At 45.3% G+C, this 23,809-nt stretch overlaps 1 protein-coding gene across 1 annotated transcript in view; it reads left to right on the top strand.

The window, feature by feature from the left end:
• The window catches only part of LOC120937056 (pleckstrin homology domain interacting protein), a 194,934-nt gene that overhangs the window by 108,461 nt on the left and 62,664 nt on the right, over window positions 1-23,809 (top strand). Inside the window, exons 23-25 of the mRNA XM_040349995.1 lie at window positions 6,845-7,076; window positions 7,713-7,832; window positions 10,014-10,121. Of these exons, the coding sequence (XP_040205929.1) occupies window positions 6,845-7,076; window positions 7,713-7,832; window positions 10,014-10,121 (460 nt within the window). The remainder of the gene's footprint in view (window positions 1-6,844; window positions 7,077-7,712; window positions 7,833-10,013; window positions 10,122-23,809) is intronic.

The raw sequence follows: 23,809 nt of genomic DNA, 5'->3' as shown, positions 1-23,809 counted from the left end.
CAAACAGGAAATGCCCCTCCCTATATAACCCCCTCCCATAGGAGGAGTACCTCAGTTTTTACGCCAGTGTCTTAGGTGTTGGTCATGGTTTAGCTTGCCTCCGCATCCTTGGGATTAGGTGAGCTAACCGGTTCTGTCCAAAGGCCTCAGTGCTAAAGTGGTCAGTAACCGGACCCCAAACCCTTGGGGTATAGCCCATAATGCTTTTCTTTTTAGAGAGCTGGACCCTGGGCCCAGAACTTAGAAACCTTTGGGGGCCTAATGTTTCTGTTGCCAGGGTGCTATATGGGCCCAGGACAGTGGATCCTTCATAGGAACCCAGGGCCTGAAGGTCTAGACAGCCCCACGGAGATGGGGGAAGATTGGGCCTCTTGCTTGGCAAAGTCCTGCGGCATGGAGCAGGTAAGTGAGGGGAAAACTTGCGGAACTTGGTTCTTAGCAGGTTTTTTCTGGGGGGTCACAGGGGACATGCCTAAAGTTATGCGCTGCATCTGGCAAACTAGTCACATATCTTTAATGATAGGATGGCTCTATGTGTATTATTCCCCATAAGAAGTGACCTCCCTTGTAGTGTTGGAAAAGCATTGAGTGGGGCCTGTGTGTATGATATGTGTGTGTTCAGAGAGCTGTGCTTACCTGCAAGCCTCCAGGCGGTGCTCCATCGGTTCTTCCTCCTCAGAGCCTGCAAGGCAGGCAGACACTGACCTCCTCGTGGAGAGGCTCCCTTCCCCCCAACCCCCCCCCCTGTCGGCGGGCGCGCGCATCCCCGTGTTATAGGCGCAATTCGCGCCGTTGAGCTGAGGGGGGAAGGGCGGGTCAGCTGCTTAAGGAAGGGGCGGCCCTTCCTTTTTCGTTCCAGCAGCTCATTCTAAGATTGGAACTGAGGAGGGAAAGACCAGAGCGGCAGCACGGGGCGCCGAGGACACACAGTGGCCACAAAAGATATTACAGTCTTCAGAAGACTGTTTTCAAGCCTAGAAATAGGCTGTTCTTTTCCATCTCAATAGTTTTTCTTTGGCAATACTACTTAGGGGGACAGAGTGCTTTTTCTTTCCTGGATTTGAAAAAAATAAAAAAAATAAAAAAAAAAATCATCTAGGGGAGAGGAGGCATTTTTTATCCCCCAAACAGGTGTTTGGACAATTAACTATTTATAGTTCCAAGTACCAATAAGCTAGCAGGTGTACCTCGGTATTGTACCATGGCATCCGGGTCAGAGGGTACAAGAGGTGGGGATTCCCCCAGAGAGTCTGAGGTCTCGGACAAGGTTATGCCGCTGCTTTCCCCAGAAGGAGCCTTGGGGCCATCGGGATCTGGGGCTGGAGCTGGCGCGGGTCAGTCCAACCCTAAGATGGTCACGGACGAGGTATTACTCACCTCTTTAAAAGAGATGGAGAAAAGAATGGGAAAAATGATAGCCACAGCTATGCGGGGCAGTAAGCGGATTAGGTCTCCGTCGCCCGAGCGTGGACCCTCGGAAGAGGAGGTCCTTTCCTCAGGGGAATTGGACGACCTCTTGGACAATGACCAAGCAGGTTCGGGGATCGAAGACCAGGATACAGAGGAGTCTGGAGCAGTCTCCCAAAGGGAGAGCTGGTGGATTCAAGCCTTAACGGACTTGGTCCATAGTGCATTCAACTTGCCGGTACCAGATCTCCAAGTATCGACGGTTTCAGCTTTGGGCTCACTAAGGGCGCCTCAAAGCAATGCAGTGTTTCCGATCCATCCTCTGCTAGAGGAAGTTATGTTCCAAGACTGGACCAAGCCAGATAGAATCTTTTTACCACCTAAAAGATTCTCTGCATTATATCCTATGGAAGATACATTTTCCAAGAGATGGGCTACTCCTGCGGTGGACGCAGCCATCTCATGTGTTAACAAATCGTTAACATGCCCTGTTGAAAACATACAGGTGTTCAAGGATCCAGTTGATAAACGCTTGGAAGCACTACTTAAGAACTCCTTCACTACTGCAGGGGCAGTAGTGCAGCCAGCTGTGGCTGCGATTGGGGTTGCTCAAGCATTATCGGATCAAATTAAGCAGATGCTTAAACTTATTCCTGCCCAGCAGGCAGAAGAATTTTCGGATGTCCCTAGGGCCATATGCTTTACGGTAGACGCAATTAAGGATTCTATCCAGCAAGCGTCACGTTTATCGTTATCCCTTATCCATATGAGAAGACTCTTATGGTTAAAAAGCTGGGAGGCCGAGCCCCCATGCAAGAAGCTCCTGGTAGGGTTCCCCTTCCATGGAGGACGACTCTTCGGAGAAGACCTAGATAAATACATTCAGACCATTTCAAACGGCAAAAGTACTCTCTTGCCAACAAAGAAGAAGTTTCAGGGGCCTGCGTTTAAACGACAGTGCTCCCCTGGGCAGGGGCCCTCTAATGCCAAACAGTATCGACGGCCTCCTGCAAAAGCAAACTTCAGCTTCAACAGCAAGTCGCAGGGACAGGCTGCTAGAGGCAGAAAGCAGTGGTTTCGCAAACCAGCAAAACCAGCCCCCAAGTCGACCTTATGAAGGGGCGCCCCCACCCACGAAGGTGGGGGGAAGGCTGCGACTCTTTTCAGAGGTTTGGGAAGCAAGCATTCCCGACAAGTGGGTACGGTCTTCCGTGGCTACGGGCTACAAACTAGACTTCCTAAGGTTTCCTCCTCATTTCCAGGAGTCGAGGATTCCAAACGATCCGGAGAAGGAAGCCGCATTAATGTCGGCATTAAATCATCTACTTTCCCAAGAAGTAATAGTAGAGGTACCAGTCCTGGAACAGGGGCTGGGTTTCTACTCCAACCTATTCATCATCCCAAAGTCCAATGGAGATGTCAGGCCAATTTTGGACCTAAAGATGGTAAATACTTACCTAAAGATCCGCTCATTTCGGATGGAGTCCGTGCGGTCAGCGGCTGCCACACTCCAAAAGGACGACTTCATGGCGTCCATAGACATAAAGGATGCCTACCTTCATGTTCCAATTTTTCAGCCACATCAAAGATATCTACGCTTTATGGTGGCTTCGCGTCATTTCCAATTCGTGGCGCTTCCCTTCGGGTTGGCTACGGCCCCCCGGGTGTTCATGAAGGTCCAAGCTCCAATCCTAGCCAAGCTAAGGATCCAAGGGGTCACGATCCTAGCATACCTGGACGACCTCCTAGTCATAGATCACTCGTCTCCCGGCTTGGAGCGAGCAGTGGCCCTCACGGTCCAATACCTCGAGAGGTTCGGCTGGGTCCTAAATCGAGAAAAGTCAGCATTCCAGCCCACAAGGCAGTTGGAATATCTCGGCATGAGGTTAGACACAGAACAACAGAGGGTGTTTCTACCTCTGATGAAGGTCAAAGCCATCAAGGAATTTAATCCTACTGGTTCTAAGCAAGAAGGAGCCGACTATTCGCCTATGTATGAGGTTACTAGGCAAGATGGTGGCCACATTCGAGGCGGTGCCGTACGCCCAGAGCCACACTCGCATCCTGCAGGCAGCCATCCTGTCAGCAGGGAGCAGAAGGCCACAGGCCTTGGATATCCCGTTGCCGCTCTCATCAAGAGTCCGACAAAGTCTGTGTTGGTGGTTAGACCCTCAGAATCTACTGAAGGGGAAGTCTTTCAGCCCAGTGGCTTGGAAGATGGTGACCACAGACGCCAGCCTGACGGGCTGGGGAGCAATTTTGGATGGTTGCACTCACCAAGGTACTTGGGCAAAGCCAGAGAGGCAGTTGCCCATCAACAACTTGGAGCTCAGAGCTGCTAGACTAGCCCTCAGGGCTTGGACGTCAAAATTACAGGGGTTCCCGGTGAGAATTCAATCAGACAATGCCACGGCTGTGGCATACATAAATCACCAAGGGGGAACCAGGAGTCAAGCCGCTCAGAGAGAGGTGAGCTTGATTCTCCTATGGGCAGAGGCTCATGTGCCCTGCATATCGGCAATATTCATTCCAGGAGTGGACAACTTTCAGGCGGACTTCTTAAGCCGCCAGACTCTATTGCCGGGGGAATGGTCTCTGCATCCACAAATCTTTCAAGCACTCTGCCAAAGATGGGGAGTGCCGGACGTGGATGTCATGGCATCGAGACTCAACAAGAAGCTAGACAGGTTCATATCCCGCTCAAGGGATCCGATGGCCTGCGGAACCGATGCGCTGGTTTGCCCTTGGCATCAGTTCAAACTTCTTTATGTTTTTCCCCCGCTCCAGTTACTACCCCGCCTGCTGCGCAGGATCAGGGTGGAGCACATACCAGTCATTCTGGTAGCTCCAGCATGGCCCAGAAGGGCATGGTACTCACTAATCCTAAAGATGGTAGTAGGAGACCCTTGGACTCTTCCTCTACGGCCAGACCTGCTATCGCAGGGTCCGATCCTCCACCCTGCCTTACGGCATCTAAATTTGACGGCCTGGAAGCTGAATCCCTGATTCTCAGGGGTAGAGGTCTGTCTCAGAAGGTAATCTCTACCCTAATCAGAGCCAGGAAACCGGTCTCTAGGGTGATTTATTACAGGGTCTGGAAGGCCTATGTAGGCTGGTGTGAGTCCAAGCTATGGCTTTCTCGCAAGTTTACCATCGATAGAGTTTTAAGTTTTCTCCAGCTAGGAGTGGATAAGGGATTGGCATTAAGCACAATCAAAGGACAGATTTCAGCTCTGTCAGTGTGGTTTCAGCGGCCGCTGGCCACCCACTCGCTGGTTAAGACCTTCCTTCAAGGGGTCTTACGTATTAAACCTCCAGTTAAATCCCCGCTTTGTCCGTGGGATTTAAATCTTGTTCTGTCAAGTTTGCAGAAACAACCGTTTGAGCCGTTGGCTGAAATTCCTTTGGTTTTACTGACAAGGAAGTTAGTATTTTTGGTCGCCATAGTTTCCGCAAGAAGAGTATCGGAACTGGCGGCCTTATCCTGTAAGGAACCATATCTTATTTTTCATAAGGACAAGGTCGTTCTCCACCCTCATCCTTCCTTCCTACCGAAGGTTATATCCAGTTTTCATCTAAACCAGGATTTGGTATTACCATCCTTCTTCCCTAAACCTACTTCCAGAAAGGAAGGGTTGCTGCATACCTTGGATATTGTCAGGGCCATGAAGGCCTATCTTAAAGCTACAGAGAAGATCCGGAAAACGGATGTGTTGTTCATTTTACCGGATGGGCCCAAGAAAGGGCAGGCAGCTGCAAAGTCCACCATCTCTAGGTGGATTAAGCAGTTAATCACTCAGGCCTACGGCTTGAAGGGGTTGCCTCCTCCAGTATCATTAAAGGCTCATTCTACTAGGGCCATGGGCGCCTCCTGGGCAGCACATCACCAGATCTCTATGGCTCAAGTTTGCAAGGCGGCAACCTGGTCTTCTGTCCACACGTTTACAAAATTCTACCAGTTGGACGTAAGAAGGAATACTGATACAGCCTTTGGGCAGGCAGTGCTGCAGGCTGCAGTTTGAGACCCTCGGATGCCGGGGGCTCCTCTTTTTGAGTTAAATTTAAAATTAATTTTCTCAACTAAGTTGGATTTATTATGATTTGAGTATATCTCTAAATTAAATCCCTTTGTCTTGGAGATGTTCTCCCTCCCCTCATTGTAAGCATTGCTTTGGGACATCCCATATAGTAATGAATGCCGCTCTGTGTCCCGTGATGTAACGATAAAGAAAAAGAGATTTTTAATACAGCTTACCTGTAAAATCTTTTTCTTGGAGTACATCACGGGACACAGAGCTCCCACCCCTCTTTGGGGACCATTTTGGGAGGCATACTGCTTTCTACAAAACTGAGGTACTCCTCCTATGGGAGGGGGTTATATAGGGAGGGGCATTTCCTGTTTGAGATTGCCAGTGTCAACACCTGAAGGTACTCCATATAACCCATATAGTAATGAATGCCGCTCTGTGTCCCGTGATGTACTCCAAGAAAAAGATTTTACAGGTAAGCTGTATTAAAAATCTCTTTTTTTACAGGTTAATCAAAAATGAACGTGCCATATTAATGACTGCAGATCCTGTCTCGTACTATGACTAAGAAAATAGGATTTTTGACTTTTTTGCCAATGTCCAGTCACCTGAAGATATTTGCATACATCTCAATGATAATACCTACAGATCCTGAGTCCTGTACAGGACTCATTAAACTAATTTTACTGGCAGGTCAGAAATGCTATTTTTACAGCTATGAACCGGATAAACAAAGTGGATACTTTGTCTACATTAGCCCCCCCCCCCTTTTTTTTTAAAGCACTGATCAAAGTAGATAACGTGCATTTAGATTACAGGACAGTGGGCAGTATGGTCAAATTCTTGAGCCTGCTAGGCTACACGGTGGTTTTTAAAAACATACTACACAACTGCTGAAAAGTATCGGGACCACTATGAAAATGGATGTTGAATATTGTCTTGCTATTGAATCTCTGACTTGAAGTAGTAGTAAAGTTTTATTAGAAAAAGCCCCCCTGCAGATTTCTGGCATACTAGCATGTTATGACAGACTTGTCTGTAAAAGAGGGATCCCTCTACAGGTACGCTGTCACCAATGACATGCTTCCATCTTTACCCGGTCTTCCTCCCAGGTTTGCAGGCTCCGGCTGTTTGAATGATGAAGCCATGATGATGTCACGGCCATGGCACAATGCTCTGGATTGACGGCACATTCAGGTGCTTACCTGTAGGTACAAGTGACCAAACAGTGTTTACTACTTAATTTCGGTTTCAAATGGTTCCAAATACAAATTTTTATATTCTGGTGTGTTGGACAACTGTCCATTTGCTACAACACGATCAATTTGTGTAGAAATTGTATACCTATAAAGATATTCCAGTTATCCTGACCTTTCCATAATTTGAAAGATTTTCATATAATTTCTTAGTGATTGCTCAAGTGATTACTCAGACTGGACTGCTGATGCTGGAATCAATCTGCAACCACCAAAGAAAACGCCTAAAGTAAAAAAAAAAAAAGCAGAAAGCAGCTCTGAAGATGAAGGGGCTGAAAAGTTTAAACAGAAGCAGAGTAAAAAAGAAAGAAAGAAGGGTACTGAAGAAAAAGATGGCCCATCTGCATCGCCAAAGAAAAAGAAGCCAAAAGAAAGGAAGCAGAAGGTGAGTTAGTATGTTTCTGCCGCAGTGTAATAAATCACTGCTTATGTCTGTCACAGTGGCAATGTATAGTGTAAGCTGCTGACAAATTCCGCTTATCGTCTTTTACAACCTATGTCCAATGTCTAATCTATGTTCATGCTAAGGGAACATGCTCCTCTTATTTTGCTGTATAATAAAATTCTTCAACGCTTCAAGTTACACATTTATTTGCTATAAACCAAAAAGATACTGCACAAAACGCCCCCAGAGTGCATTTACTAAGTGACTGAGAATACATAAAATGATGATAAATTGCAGTGAAATTATGCCTATAATATATAAACAATATAAGAATTGATACTGAATATTAATGGAAATATGAGCCTAATATTGCAATTTTGATATCCAGTGTCAATAGTTTATATAGTATATGCACAATTCCACTGCAATTTATCAATTGCTGCTGAGCCATGTTTTCCTCTCTTGATTTGGCAATGCATGACAGCCTGATGGTGTTTGAATACAGTCCCCCCCAGAGGAGCAATAGCTGTACTTAGTTTAATATAAAGTACTGACAAGTGTCTTTTGTCATCAGCATCTGTATTTTGAGAAATATGTTTAAATATGAGCTAAATGATTCAAAATTTCTGTCTACAGCGTTTAGCAGTTGCAGCCCTTACAGAGGAAGGCTTGAACCTTGAAGAGTGGCTGCCATCTGTGTGGATTACTGACACTGTTCCAAGGAGATGCCCTTTTGTGCCTCAGATGGGTGATGAGGTACTGTTATTTTGTATGTTGAAGGTCCAGTTGCATGAGAATGGTTTAGTGTTTCTGAAGGGCTCAGTACTACATAAATATGTAGAGTAAACTAAAATGGTGCATTAAAATGGGCAAGGGAAAACAACCTTAACGTAAACTTGTCATAAAAGAAACAACATGAAGGCTGCCGTTGCTGACCTCTTTGTAAATGCCAGTTGCTTGGTTGTTATGCATAACTGCTTTCTTTAAAACTGCATCACTGATGGAAAAATTATACATAAGGACTTTTGATGTTTTTTAATGTGTTTCCTGATCTAAAAATTCATACCCACCAGGTGATAATGACTGCCAGCAACTACCAATGCACACGGTCTGCAATTTCTTAGGATAACTTTCCTTTAGGTTGGCGATATACATTAACTATACAAAGCATACCTGAACTTGCAGGTTTTAACTACAGTACTTTACTATTTTGTGCATCGTGCATAGAAACACATATTTCTAAATTCTACACATTTTAAAAAGAACAGCACACCTGGTTTGTCTTTACTGTTTTTAATAGAATACTTGGAGTCTTGATAATCAGTTGACTTTAATATTTTCACTGATCCCATAACAAATATGTAGTAAATGTCTGACATTCATAATTGCATGCCTTATTGCAGTGCTTTTACAAAATTCCTATGGCTGGTTTTGGCATAGACAACACTGTACCTTTATGTTCCCTTGCTCTACATTCCTTTTATTCGCTTTAGCATGGATTTGATAACCAATTACAAAAAAACAAAGGGTACCTATTGCTTTTTGGTAAATTTTCATTATGAATTCAAGCTGGTCCTTTTTGGTGTTCATAAAGTGCTGCCATATTCAACTTTTTTGTTCCTTTAAAGTTTTTTTCTTTAAAGCGGGGGTTCACCCTATTAAAAAAAAATTTTTTTATTCTAGCATAAAATTCGGCATCGTAGCGCGAGCTACAGTATGCCGGTCTTACATTTTTTTATCCCCATACTCACTGTTTAATCCTACCTAGACGATTCCGTCTGCCCACGGGGAATGGGCGTTCCAATCCAGACGGAAAGTGATTGACGGCCGGCTCTGGCGCGTCACGCTTCTCCGGAAATAGCCGAAATAGGCTTGGCTCTTCACGGCGCCTGCGCATAGCCTGTGCGCAGGCGCCGTGAAGAGCTGAGACCTACTCCGGCTGTCTTCGGGGGAGCGTGACGTGCCAGAGTCGGCCGTCAATCACCCTCCCTCTTGCTAGGAACGCCCATTCCCCGCGGCAGACGGAATCTTCAATGTACTATTAAACAGTGAGTACGGGGATAAAAAATGTAAGACCGGCATACTGTAGCTCGCGCTACAATGCCGAATTTTATGCTGAAATGTTGTTCAGCAGGGTGAACCACCGCTTTAAACCTACCTTTTTATGAGGTCATAATTGGCCCCCTATCTGTTAAACGCAATTCTGTCGCTGACCTGTTTTATGAATACTGGAACGAATGTGGTTATGGCTTGGCATAATTTTATCTTCATCATACAGTAGATTACACAGGAATCGATTCATAACTTGTAAGTCATATGCCGCTACTTTCAGGTGGTTGGACACTGGCAAAAGTCTTTATTGTGTCTGCCCCCTAGTACACCCATATAACTCCATCCACTCTTGGCACTTCCTGATAGTGCTGAAGTTTACCTGCCCCTTCCTACATCCTGTATGTTCCTAATGGCCAGTGAGGCTGCTCTTCATATTGATCGACAAGTAGGAAAGTGTTAGTGCGGTTTAGCAGCAGGGTCTGTGGAAATTGTATTTTCAGTCATTGGTTTTCAGTCCAGCAACTTTAGCAGGAATGTTGATCCACAGTGGGTTAGTGAGCCCCCCCCCCCCCCCCCCTCCTGTTCCTATGCATAAGGACCCTGTTGTAATTCGGAATTGCTAATGGAGTGTTTTGGATCTACTTCTGTCCTTGCAAACCTTGGCAATCCGGCAAGCATGTAGTCATTTCATATTAATGTTAAAATATTATAGATGATGGTAATGATTCTTTTCTTGACAACCTTTTCTGACAGTATTTGTGGTATCATCAGGTTTATGATTTTGCATTATGCTTCCTTTAAATTGATTTATCTTCCAATTTTTTATTGTGATGCTCATATTTTATTGGGATTTTATAAACAAACTTGTACAAATCTGTTGTCTAGGTATACTATTTTCGCCAAGGGCATGAGGCATATGTTGAAATGGCCAAAAAGAATAAAATTTATCGGATAAATGCCAAGAAACAACCCTGGCATAAAATGGAGTTGAGGGTAAGTTTAAAAAAGTCACTTATTTTCACAGCTCATAGATACATCATACAGGGCACATTATCTTTAGTCTTTACCATGGATTAATTGCAGCTAACTTCCAGTGATTGGACACTGGCAAAAAAACTGCTGGGACATCCTCTGTATAATCCCTCCCACTCCCTAGAGTCTAGAGTCAGTTTTTGTTAGTGTCCTTAGGTGATGTGTCTTCAAACCAGTAGAGGGAAGGGATACAAGGATGACCTCTAATGTTGCTGTTGAAAACCTGTAAACACACAGCTCCCGGTCCTGTCAGGGGGAGAAATGACCGTTTGTCTGTTCATACAATGTATGAACAGCGATCTATCATTTCCCCATGTCAGTCCGACCCCCCCTTCAGTTAGAACACACCTAGGGAACATAATTAACCCCTTCCTCGCCCCCTAGTGTTAACCCATTCCCTGCCAGTGGCATTTTTACAGTAATCAATGCATTTTTATAGCACTGATCGCTATAAAAATGCCAATGGTCCCAAAAATGTGTCCGAAGTGTCCACCATAAGGTCGCAGTACCGATTAAAAATTGCAGATCGCCGCCATTACTAGTAAAAAAAAAAAATATTAATAAAAATGCCATAAAACTATCCCCTTTTTTGTAGACGCTATAATTTGTGTGCAAACCAATCAATAAACGCTTATTGCGATATTTTTTATTTTACGAAAAATATGTAGATTACTTATCGGCCTAAACTGAGGAAAGCAATTGTTTTTTTTTTTTTTATATATTTTCGGGGGATATTTATTACAGCAAAAAGTAAAAAATATAAATTTTTATTTTTTTCAAAATTGTCGCTCTATTTTTGTTTATAGCTCAAAAAATAAAAACCACAGAGGTGATCAAGTACCACCAAAAGAAAGCTCTATTTGTGGGGAAAAAAGGACGCCAATTTTGTTTGGGAGCCACGTCGCATGACCGCGCAATTGTCAGTTAAAGCAAAGCAGTGCTGAATCGCAAAAAGTGGCTTGGTTGTTGACAAGCAAAAATGGTCCAGGGCTGAAGTGGTTAAAATGGGCAAAACATTTTTGTATACATAAAAAAATACTTTATAAATACTTTTTTTTTTTTTCTTATATTTTTTTTTTTTTAAAGGGAGAAAAAAAAAAAAAAATTATATTCCCTGTCAGCTGCATAAGAACTGGGGGGGAGGGGAAGCAACAGCACACTGAGCTTCCCAGTGAATGGCTGTGCAGCAGGTGCTTGTCAGGACAAGTCTGATCATTGAAGGAGAGTAGGCCGAGTTCCCAGCATAGCTAGAGAACTGATCATAGTAGGGCCGAAACAACTAATTGATTATGAACTTAATCGATTACAATTTTCATAACCGTCAGTAACATAATGGGGTTAAAAAAACTAAAATTGGCCTTTTTATAGTACAAAAAAGCAAATCGCTTCTGTAAATATTACTTTCATTGTCCCACAGTAAAAAAATTAACCCCTTACAGTAGCGATTATTTGCTCTTTTTGTACTTATTTTTGTTTTTTTAACCCCCATTATGTTACTAAACATCTCAGGCCGGGGTCACACTTCTGTGTTTTGGTGCTTTTTGCAGAAACACACTACAGTTCATTTACATGTTTTCCTATGGGACACGTTCACATCCATGATTTTTTTTTTTAGCTGCTGCGTATTTGGACTTTTTAGTGCAAGGACTTTTTAACGCAAAACGGTGCCATTTTTTTTTGGTTCAATGTACTTCAATGGAGAAGCTGCAGAAAAGCATGTAATGTGTTTTTCTGCAATTTGCGTTTTGTAATCTGCCCAACAACAAATTGGCCCAAAATTTTTTAAAACTGCAAACTTTTTTTTTTAAGGCTATTATCTGACTAATCTTAACAATAATCAGCCAACTAATCGATTATGAAAATAATCGTTAGTTGTAGCTCTAGACCATAGTGTTTTCTCCTGCTTTAATGTGGTCAGTTTTTAATAGGAAAGCAGAGGGACTGACAGGATTAACAGGGATTTCACACACAGGAAGCAATACTAACAGAACAAGATACTTTGTCATACAAGTACATGGTACAGCAGCATATCGGGATTATGAAATGCTGGGGGAACTGCAGTCTGCTCACATAATTTGTAAATAAAATCATCTTTGCCATTCTGAAGCTTCCCTCCAACCACTTTGCATATTTTATATATACTGTAATTGCCAAATATATGCTACAGAAATCTCCCTCCACGAAGTCTGGCTCCAACCATTTTAATTGGGGGCAGCTGAAGCTGCTGCCTGTTCACTTCCTGGATTGACAGAGGCACATCTCCAGCTCTGCAGCCCTCCAGCTTTCATTGGACCTCTTTCTTTCTCGTACATCACGGGACACAGAGCGGCATATTCATTACTATGTGGGTTATATGGAGTACCTTCAGGTGATGGACACTGGCAATCTCAAACAGGAAGTGCCCCTCCCTATATAACCCCCTCCCATAGGAGGAGTACCTCAGTTTTTTCGCCAGTGTCTTAGGTGTTGGTCACGGAATAGCTTGCCTCCATATCCTTAGGATTTTGGCAGGCTAACCGGATCTGTCCAGAGTGCCTCAGTGCCAAAGTGGACAGTACCCGGGCCCCAAAATCCATGGGGTGTTGCCTATAATGCCCTCTCTGGAGGGCTGGACCCCGGGCCCAGGACTTGGTGCTTTTTCCAAAGCCAAAAGTATCCTGCTTGCCGGGGTGCTATATAGGTCCAGGACAGCGGTTCCTTCTAGGACCCCAGTGCCTGATGGTCTACTACACTACCCACGGAGATGGGAGAAGATTGGACTATGTTTGCTTGCAAACGTCCTGCGGCATGGAGCAGGTAAGTGGGGAGCCTGCGGAACTTGGTTCGACAGCGGGCTCCCCAGGGGTGATCAAAAGGGGGGGTAGCCTAAGTATGCTCTGCATAGGCACCTTGGTCACTATGTCTGTGTGTAGGCAGGATGGTCTGATTTTCCCCCCCCATCTCTGGTTCCCCTGTCCAAGTAAGTCTTTGCTGGCCACCTGCTGCCCTGCTGGTCAGATAGGGTCATCTTTGAATCTCTTCTGGGCAAAAAACGGAGTCCTTAAGAGTCTCTGTTAGGTGCCTACCTGTCCGGGGGTTCAAATTTGCCGCCCTGCAGCCGTCGGCTCGATCCTCTCTCCCTGCCTCTGTAGCGTCTCCATGTGTCTCTCTCCTTCCTGACAGGCGCGCGCGTACACGCCAAAATAGACGGTTTCGCGCCGTTCAGGAGGAGGGGGCGGAGAGAGCGCAGGAAGAGGCGTGCCTTCCCGTCTGTTAAGAACAGACAGGCTGCATTCATGGCTCAGTCTGAGCTGATGCTGGAGGAGAGGGGACGCAGAGCGGCACTCCGGTGACCCCCGGTGGCAGGAAAGGGGTAGTACATCCTAGGCTTGGCCTATTTTCTTTCTACAGCCAAAAATTCCCCTTTGCAGCAGGTTGGAGGCCGCAAAAGATATCTGGTGGGGCCGTATGTTTTAAAAAAAAAAAAAAAAAAAAAAGAATATATATATATATATATATATATATATATATATATATATACATTTTATTTAACCACTTAAGGACCCCCCACTGTATATGTACGTCCTCTTTTTAAACATGGATATCTCAGTAACGGCAGCAGCTGCTGCCACAACTGAGATATCCATGTTTTCAGCTGGCGGCCGTGTAAACGATAACGGCGGTCTCCGTGGCAGATTCGCCGCGAGATCGCCGTTATCGGTGGCGGGAGAGGGCCCCCCCCCCCTCCCGCCGCTTTTCTGCGCCCTCCGCCGCTTACCGGAGCCGTCGGTAGCGGCGGAGGAGATCCGATGCTGCCGCCAGGAGAGAGAGGACTTGAGTGAGGGCAAGATGGCCCCCACCCGTCCTCATAGCTCTGCTGGGCGGAAGTGACGTCAAAACGTCAGTCCCGCCCAGCCTCTTAAAGAGACAATTTTTTTTCTGTCATTTTTTTAAATGACAAATTTTCCTTTTTTTTTTTTTTTTTTTTGCATTTAAGCCTAAATATGAGATCTGAGGTCTTTTTGACCCCAGATCTCATATTTAAGAGGACCTGTCATGCTTTTTTCTATTACAAGGGATGTTTACATTCCTTGTAATAGGAATAAAAGTGATCATTTTTTTTTTTTTTTATATTTTAGTGTAAAAAATAATAAAATCAATAAAATTAAATAAGAAAACAAAAAAAATTTTTTTTTAAAGCGCCCCGTCCTGACGAGCTCGCGCGCAGAAGCGAACGCATACGCGAGTAGCGCCCGCATATGAAAACGGTGTTCAAATCACACAAGTGAGGTATCGCCGCGATCGTTAGAGCGAGAGCAATAATTATAGCCCTAGTGCTACTCTGTAGCTCAAAAAATGCAACTTATAGAATTTTTTAAACGTCGCCTATCTAGATTTTTAAGGGTAAAAGTTTGACGCCATGCCACGAGCGGGCGCAATTTTAAAGCGTGACATGTTGGGTATCATTTTACTCGGCGTAACACTATCTTTCACAATATATAAAAAAATTGGGCCAAATTTATTGTTGTCTTATTTTTTAATTCAAAAAAGTGAATTTTTTCCAAAAAAAGTGCGCTTGTAAGACTGCTGCGCAAATACGGTGTGACGAAAAGTATTGCAATGACCGCCATTTTATTCTCTAGGGTGTTAGAAAAAAAAAATATATAATGTTTGGGGGTTTTAAGTAATTTTCTAGCAGAAAAAAATGTTTTAGTCTTGCAAACACCAAATCTGAAAAACACCTGAGGTCTTTAAGTGGTTAAAGGAACATAATATCATAGTAAAAAAAAAAAAAAAAAAAGATTTTTTTCCTTTGTTTTTTGAATAAACATACTCGGCCTCACCAGGGGTTTTTGGACACTAGTAATCCTGCTGTTCCCTAAACCTCTTAATTATTCCTAGCTGCAAACAGTCAGTTGTTGCATGCAGGGGTACCTCGGTATTGTACTATGGCTCCCAAAGGCTCAGGATCAAAAGGGGCAAAAAATGCCAAAAAACAAAAGGGCTCCCCCTCGGATTCTGAGGACATGAGTCAGGCTATGCCGGTACTCTCCCCACCTAGTAGCCAAGTTGTGGCCGCCTTGGTTGAGCCAATAGGGGGGTCTGGTGCGGCGGCTGGCCCAGATCCACCCAACCCTGTGTTTGTCACAGAGGAAATGCTAGCTGCCTCTTTGGGTGGGCTAGAGGAAAGATTGGCGGCTATGTTCGCTAAGTCTTTACCAGGCAAGAAACGGACTAGATCCCCTTCGCCTAAATTTGTATCCTCAGATGCTGAAATTCTCTCGCCTGAGGAATTAGAGTTTCAGGAGGACCTACTGGACGAGAATCCAGAGGGTTCAGAAATTGAGGAATCTACTGTTGAAGAACCATTCTCAGCCTCCCAAGCGGAGAGTCTGTGGGTCCAGTCTTTGACAGACATGGTTCACTCAGCATTTAAGTTGCCTTTACCGGAGCGCCGGGGTCCGGTAGTTTCCTCTTTGGGCTCCTTAAGGGCGCCCTTGAACAACGCAGTTTTTCCGGTCCATCCTCTTTTGGAGGAATTAATTTTCCAGGATTGGGTACGACCAGACAGAATTTTTCTGCCGCCTAAAAAATTTTCTGTTATCTACCCGTTGGAAGAGAAGTTTGCCAAAAGATGGGCGCTCCCAGCTGTGTATGCTGCCATCTCATGTGTGAATAAATCACTAACTTGCCCGGTAGAAAACATTCAAATGTTTAAGGACCCGGTTGATAAACGTTTGGAGACTCTTTTAAAAGCTTCCTTTGCTACGGCAGGGGCAGTGGTACAGCCAGCAGTTGCTGCTATCGGAATCTGTCAAGCTTTAAAGGACCAGACTAAACAGATGCTTAAGGACATCCCTGCCCAGCAGGCAGAGGAGCTATCTGATATACCCAGAGCTCTATGCTTTGCGGTGGATGCTATAAAGGACTCTATTCAGCAGGCGTCTCGTTTATCACTATTTTTAGTGCATATGAGAAGACTCTTATGGTTAAAAAACTGGGCGGCCGAGCCCCCGTGCAAAAAGCTTCTGGCAGGTTTTCCCTTCCATGGAGGGCGACTCTTCGGAGAAGATCTGGATAAATACATTCAGACTATTTCGAGTGGTAAGAGTACGCTTTTACCAGTCAAAAAGAAGTTTCGGGGGCCTACATGTAAAAGGCAGCTTTCCCCGGCTTCGGGGCCCTCAAATTCCAGGCAGTACCGACGGCCTCCTGTACGATCAAACTTTAACAGCAAATCGCAGGGACAGGCCTCTGGCGGCAAGAAACCTTGGTATCGCAAACCAGCTAAGCCAGCCCCTAAGTCTGCCTTATGAAGAGGCGCCCCCACCCATGAGGGTGGGGGGAAGGCTTCACCTCTTTGCAGAGGTTTGGGAAGCCAACGTCCCCGACGAATGGGTCCGGTCTACTGTGGCCGAAGGTTACAGACTAGAGTTTCTAAACATCCCTCCTCCTCATTACCAGGAGTCAAGAGTACCAGGCGACCCTGTGAAAAAAGCCGCATTGATAGCGGCATTGAATCATCTGCTATGCCAAAAGGTGATAGTAGAAGTACCAGTCCGGGAACAGGGATTGGGGTTCTACTCCAACCTGTTTATCATCCCAAAGCCCAACGGCGATGTCAGGCCAATTTTGGACTTAAAGGGAGTGAATGCGTACCTAAGGGTCCGCTCATTCCGGATGGAAACTATTCGGTCAGCTGTCGCCGTGCTCCAGAAGGACGACTTTATGGCGTCCATAGACATAAAGGATGCTTACCTTCATGTGCCAATTTTTCAGCCACATCAAGTATTTCTACGCTTCTCGGTGGCTCAACGTCATTTCCAATTTATGGCGCTCCCGTTCGGGTTGGCTACGGCCCCCCGGGTATTCACGAAGGTCCTAGCCCCAATCCTAGCCAATCTAAGGACCCAAGGGGTCACGGTCTTGGCTTACCTGGACGACCTCTTGGTTGTAGACCACTCGTCTCCTGGCCTGGAGCGAGCAGTGGCCCTCACAGTTCAGTACCTCGAAAGGTTCGGCTGGGTCCTAAATCGGGACAAGTTAGCATTCCTGCCCACAAGGCAGCTGGAATATCTCGGCATGAGATTGGATACAGAACAACAAAAGGTGTTCCTACCCCTATTAAAGGTCAAGGCCATCAAAGAGCTAATACAAATAGTTCTAAGAAAGAAAAGGCCAACTGTTCGCCTATGTATGCGACTACTAGGCAAGATGGTGGCCACATTCGAGGCGGTTCCGTACGCTCAGAGCCACACTCGCATCCTGCAGGCAGCCATCCTGTCAGCATGGAGCAAGAGGCCTCAGGCCTTAGAAATTCCTTTGCCACTCTCACCAAGAGTGCGGCAAAGTCTATCTTGGTGGTTAAACCCTCAGAATCTCCTGAAGGGAAAGACTTTCAGTCCTGTGACCTGGAAAATAGTAACCACAGACGCCAGCCTGTTTGGCTGGGGAGCAATGTTGGAGGGTTGCACTCGCCAGGGCACTTGGGCAGCGGCAGAAAAGCAGTTGCCCATCAATATCTTGGAGCTCAGAGCTGCTCGACTAGCCCTCAAGGCTTGGACGTCCAAACTGCAGGGGTTCCCGGTGAGAATACAATCGGACAATGCCACGGCGGTGGCATACATAAACCACCAAGGGGGAACCAAGAGTCAAGCCGCTCAGAGAGAAGTGAGCTTGATTTTCTTGTGGGCAGAAGCCCATGTGCCCTGCATATCGGCTATATTCATTCCCGGAGTGGACAACCTACAGGCGGACTTCTTAAGTCGCCAGACTCTGTTGCCGGGGGAGTGGTCTCTGCATCCACAGGTCTTTCAGACATTCTGCCAGAAATGGGGAGTGCCGGACGTGGATATCATGGCATCGAGACTGAACAAGAAGCTAGACAGGTTCATGTCCCGCACAAGCGATCCCAGGGCCTGCGGAACCGATGCGTTAGTTTGCCCTTGGCATCAGTTCAAACTTCTTTATGCATTTCCCCCGCTCCAGTTACTACCCCGCCTGCTGCGCAGGATCAGGGTGGAGCACATACCAGTTATCCTGGTAGCTCCAGCATGGCCCAGAAGGGCATGGTATTCTCTAATCCTAAAGATGGTAGTGGGAGACCCTTGGACTCTTCCTCTACGGCCAGACCTGCTATCGCAAGGTCCGATCCTCCACCCTGCCTTACGGCATCTAAATTTGACGGCCTGGAGGCTGAATCCCTGATTCTCAGGGGTAGAGGTCTGTCTCAGAGAGTAATCTCTACCCTAATCAGAGCCAGGAAACCGGTCTCTAGGGTGATTTATTACAGGGTCTGGAAGGCCTATGTAGGCTGGTGTGAGTCCAAGCGATGGCTTTCTCGGAAGTTTACCATCGATAGAGTATTAAGTTTTCTCCAGCTAGGAGTGGATAAAGGACTGGCATTAAGCACAATCAAAGGACAGATTTCAGCTTTGTCAGTATGGTTTCAGCGGCCGCTGGCCACCCACTCGCTGGTTAAGACCTTCATGCAGGGGGTCTTGCGTATTAATCCTCCAGTTAAATCCCCGCTTTGTCCGTGGGATTTAAATCTTGTTCTGTCAAGTTTACAGAAACAACCTTTTGAGCCGTTGGCTGAAATTCCTTTGGTTTTACTAACAAGGAAGTTAGTATTTTTGGTAGCCATGGTTTCCGCCAGAAGAGTATCGGAACTGGCAGCCTTATCCTGTAAGGAACCATATCTTATTTTACATAAGGACAAGGTCGTTCTCCGCCCTCATCCTTCCTTCCTACCAAAGGTTATATCCAGTTTTCATCTAAACCAGGATTTGGTATTACCATCCTTCTTCCCTAAACCTACTTCCAGAAAGGAAGGGTTGTTGCATACCTTGGATATTGTCAGGGCCATGAAGGCCTATCTTAAAGCTACAGAGAAGATCCGGAAAACAGATGTGGTGTTCATTTTACCGGATGGGCCCAAGAAGGGGCAGGCAGCTGCAAAATCCACCATCTTGAGATGGATTAAACAGTTAATCACTCAGGCCTACGGCTTGAAAGGGTTGCCTCCTCCGTTATCATTAAAGGCTCATTCTACTAGGGCCATGGGCGCCTCCTGGGCAGCACACCACCAGATCTCTATGGCTCAAGTTTGCAAGGCGGCAACCTGGTCTTCTGTCCACACGTTTACAAAATTCTACCAGTTGGACGTAAGAAGGAATACTGATACAGCCTTTGGGCAGGCAGTGCTGCAGTTTGAGACCCTCGGATCCGGGGGGGCTCCCTTTTGAGTTAAATTTAAAAATTTATTTTTTCTCAACTAAGTTGGATTTATTATGATTTGAGTATATCTCTAAATTAAATCCTTTTGTCTTGGGAAGATGTTCTCCCTCCCCTCATTGTAAGCATTGCTTTGGGACATCCCACATAGTAATGAATATGCCGCTCTGTGTCCCGTGATGTACGAGAAAGAAAAAGGGATTTTTAATACAGCTTACCTGTAAAATCCTTTTCTTGGAGTACATCACGGGACACAGAGCTCCCACCCCTCTTTTGGGGACCATTTTTTGGGAGGCATACTGCTTGCTACAAAACTGAGGTACTCCTCCTATGGGAGGGGGTTATATAGGGAGGGGCACTTCCTGTTTGAGATTGCCAGTGTCCATCACCTGAAGGTACTCCATATAACCCACATAGTAATGAATATGCCGCTCTGTGTCCCGTGATGTACTCCAAGAAAAGGATTTTACAGGTAAGCTGTATTAAAAATCCCTTTTTTTTGACTCCCCCCCCCCTTCCTGGCAAACTCTCTAGAGTGAGAGAGCTGTGCATGATGTCATAAGCCTAGACTAATGACCAAACAAAAAGAAGTGGGCTGTAAAAAGGTATTTTACAGCTCACAGAAAAAAAAATGTTTTACTATCCAAAGTTAAAACAGCAAGGGCAGGGGATTTAATAGATGAAAAGTTGAAAAAATTACTGAAAGTCCGCTTTAAGTAAGGGCAGATTATTTGTGTAGTTTTTACTTCTGGAATCCATATGCCTATAGGTAAAGTTTTTTTACCCTTTAAAGCTGAGTTCCATCCAAAAATGGCACTTTCGCTTTAAGGGAAGGTGACCCCCTGACATGCCACGTTTGCCATGTCATTTTTGGGGGGGGGGGGGCTGAAACCCTCCTTTTTTAGAAGGTTTCAGCTCCCACTTCCTCTCCTCCCTGGGCACCGAAAGGAAGATCACCCCCCCCCTCCCTCTCGGCTATCATCTGGGACACGTCACAGGTCCCAGATGATTGCTTGGCCACAGTAGTGATGCCGGCGCCACGGAGAGGAGTGGGAGACGAGCAGGGCTTCGTTCCCCCGCATCGCTGGATTCCAGGACAGGTGAGTGTCTGATTATTAAGTCGGCAGTATTTGTTGCGGCTGACTTTTTAATATTTTTATTTTAGTAGGAACTCCTATTGCCTTCCCATCCCCAGCCACCTCAAATACTCACCTGAGCGCGATCTTTTTCCAGCGCTGTGCACATCTGCATGAGCTCCTCTTTTCCGGCCCTGACAGGCTTGGCTGAGAGCAGCGGAATTCATTGGCTGCTGTTAATCAAAACCTGTCAGCGGTAGGGGGGCCAGGCTGTGTGACTGAATAGACGCAAACAGCCCAGCTCGGGATCACGCACAGGTGTCCCCATGGGAAGCAGGGGTACTTGGGGGCAGAACTGGGGACGGGAGACCCAATTAGAGGAGGATCCAGGCTGTTTTGCAGGTAAGTATAACCTTCCTTTTTTTTTTTTTTCGTTGTTGCGCTTTACAAACATTGCAAGCATGAGGATGTGCTTAGCTGATAGCCCCTCCAGATGAAAGAAAAAAATACCCATGAAAGATCTTGGGATGTAGAACCTAATTTTGGCCTAGGCCAAAGACCAGGAAAAATGTAAATATACTGTACCTTCCTGTTTAATAATGCCAGCAGCAGCATAAGGATTAAAAAAAGTTTGTTGATTTAGAGTGTTTTGTTCCAACAGAATAGAAGAAAACGATAAGGTAGCGCAGTGGGGAGCAGTATTTATTTATTTTTTTTAAATATGGCACCTTTCTTTTTTTTTTTTTTTTTTTTTTTCTAATGAAAGATACAATCCTGAACCTCCGATTTTACTGCCACCCTGCAGAAGGATTAGATAATGAGACAAAAAAATAAAAACTATCTGTAGCCCAGCTCAAGATATCATCTTCTCTACATAACTTTTTTTTTTGGTGTCCTAGGAGGATGAATTTCTTCAACTCTGCCAGAAGTCTAGACACTTTTTAAGCTTTTTACCTAATTTCTTCAAGCAATTCTCCAAGATTTTTTCCAACCATGTAAACCACTGAGTGTTATGCACCCACACTGTGCTCTTTCTTGTCATTCAGTGTACTGAAAGCATTGTACCTTTTCTTGGTTTGCAATCGAGACACATGAAATTCTGATTTCTGGTCCATTTCTACTTTTCATCTCATTCTACCTTCAGACCCAGGTGCCACCAATTTCCTGGGTTTGTAAGTAACTGTGGTTTTTGCCTCATACCTTGAGCTTAGTTTAGTAGTAGATGCACTCTATTCTGACCACCACCTCTCTCTGAGAAATCCCCCCTCCATTGCAGCATGTTAGGTTATCATTGGTACAGTACCTTGTAGACTTCAGTGTCGTTCTTCACCTTCCCTGGCTGTTCACCCTGACAAGTTTTTGAATCAAGGCTGCTCCTAAACCTTTTCTTGACATCCCTATTGTGTGGTGCTCAGATGACCTGTCAAGAATGCAGTCACCATGGGTCCGGACAGGCAGCTCCTCGAGGGCTTGTAAGCTTGCAAAGAATTCCTCAGTCTTGCCTCATTAGGTTTGGTCATCTGTAGGCTCTATAAAGTCCAAATCAAAGCTGCAATTCTCACAGTAATGTTGGGTGCTTGAAGCAAATGCCACAGTTGGGTACCATGCCAGATCCAAATGCAAAGTCACTAGCAGTCTAAATAGATGCGTTTTTTAATCCTTTTTTTTTTTTTTTTGGTGAAGACAAGTAATAGGCCTTATGTGACACTTTCTTCACAAAAACATGTGAAACGCATCTATTTGAAGTGTTTTTGAAGTGTTTTTTCTTTTTTTCTTTTAAGTTGTTGCAGTTATCTGTAGACATCATTCACCTGCCTAGCTCTGTGGTGAAGGGGGTGACAGCATTGCTACACCAAGATCCCTTTTCGTCGGAGATGGAGTAACCCATCATTCTTCTTTTGCAGGAGCAAAGATTGTTGTAGGGCCTGTTCTCAGAGGCACCCCTCTTTATCTTATCTCCTCTTAGGTCTACCTTAGTCCCCTATGTTGTTGCAGGTCTAGTTCCTGAGCAGACTTGTGTGCCTACCTCTAAGGATCAAATCATTCCTTGCTAATCACTTATTTCCCCATTTAGATGCCTGCCAAGGACTGTTTCCTCTCTTTGGGAGGGTTCTCTCAATGGAGGATCATCCTCTCTGGGGCTGCATTATGGATTTCCAGAACAGGTGTTTCCTTCTACAATCAGGTCTGTTAGTTCTGCCACTGCTGGAAACTATCAAGGTATTACGGTCTCCTTACTATCAAGAAAGAATAGCAGTCCTTCCTGCATCAGGAAGAGGTAGTCTGATTCCAGTTGTGGACAGTACTGTGGATCTGACTTTCTCGCACAGTTCCACTTAATGACAATTTCTTGGAATACATTTCTTCTGAACCGATGGTGTCTCAGACCCTGCATTATAGATTAAGGTCTTTGGATTAGAACCCTGTCTCTTTTTAGACTGTTTTGGGGCCAGGACAGTCTAGTTCTTTAACAGGGAATGTCTTCTGGCCTACCTGGGGATAGGCCCCTCTTTGTTGAGCCTCAAGTTTGGGAAGTAGGCCTTTCTCGCACTGCTCCCTTTTCTGGTTTCACTCAAATGTTCTTCACTGTTATGAAAGAATTCCTGTCCCTTGTTCTAAGGATACTGCTCTATTTGACCTGGAGTGTGTAGTGCATTCCTAGACTCTAAGTCAGACCAGCAGAATTTTTTATTTATTTTTTGTTGCAGGGTTCCTCTTGGGCATGGGTGCTCAACCTGTGGCTCTCCAGCTGTTGCAGAACTTCAAGTCCCATCATGCCTCTGCCTTTGGGAGTCATGCTTGTAACAGTCAGTAGCTTGCAATGCCTCATGGGAATTGTAGTTCTGAAACAGCTGGAGAGCCACAGGTTGAGCACCCATGCTCTTGGGGCTTGTCCAAGATGTGTCTAGCATACTGGTGAGTGTGCCTGGCTTTTACCACAGCTCCATTAGGGTTGTAATCCATCTTACCAATTCATGACTTGATTCAAACCTTTTTACCAGAGAAACTGAGAGGAGTGTCTTCCTATGCTAAAGCACTAAAGTGACAACACCCCCCAAAATACACATGCTCCTGTACTTGCAGTGCCCTGATAGACAGAAGTCAGCTTGCTTAGTAGTTGTGAAGGTACAATGGCTGCGATATCGAACGGATGCTGTTGAACAGTGTGGGCAATGAATCCCAATAGAATTAAATAGATATTTTGAGCACTGCCACAGCCTTTATATCCTCTATAAAAGGAATTAAAAAAATCACGTCTTTATGCCACCCTCTGCTCTTAAACACCACAGACAGAGGGAACATTGTAAAGGGGGCCTGCCACAAGTCCACAAACGGAGGCATTTACCAGTCAATGCT

Source organism: Rana temporaria, chromosome 4 (assembly GCF_905171775.1).
Source record: "Rana temporaria chromosome 4, aRanTem1.1, whole genome shotgun sequence".
Lineage (NCBI taxonomy): Eukaryota > Metazoa > Chordata > Amphibia > Anura > Ranidae > Rana > Rana temporaria.
The sequence above is the reverse complement of the archived record's forward strand: the minus strand, read 5'-3'. Positions and strand labels throughout refer to the sequence as shown.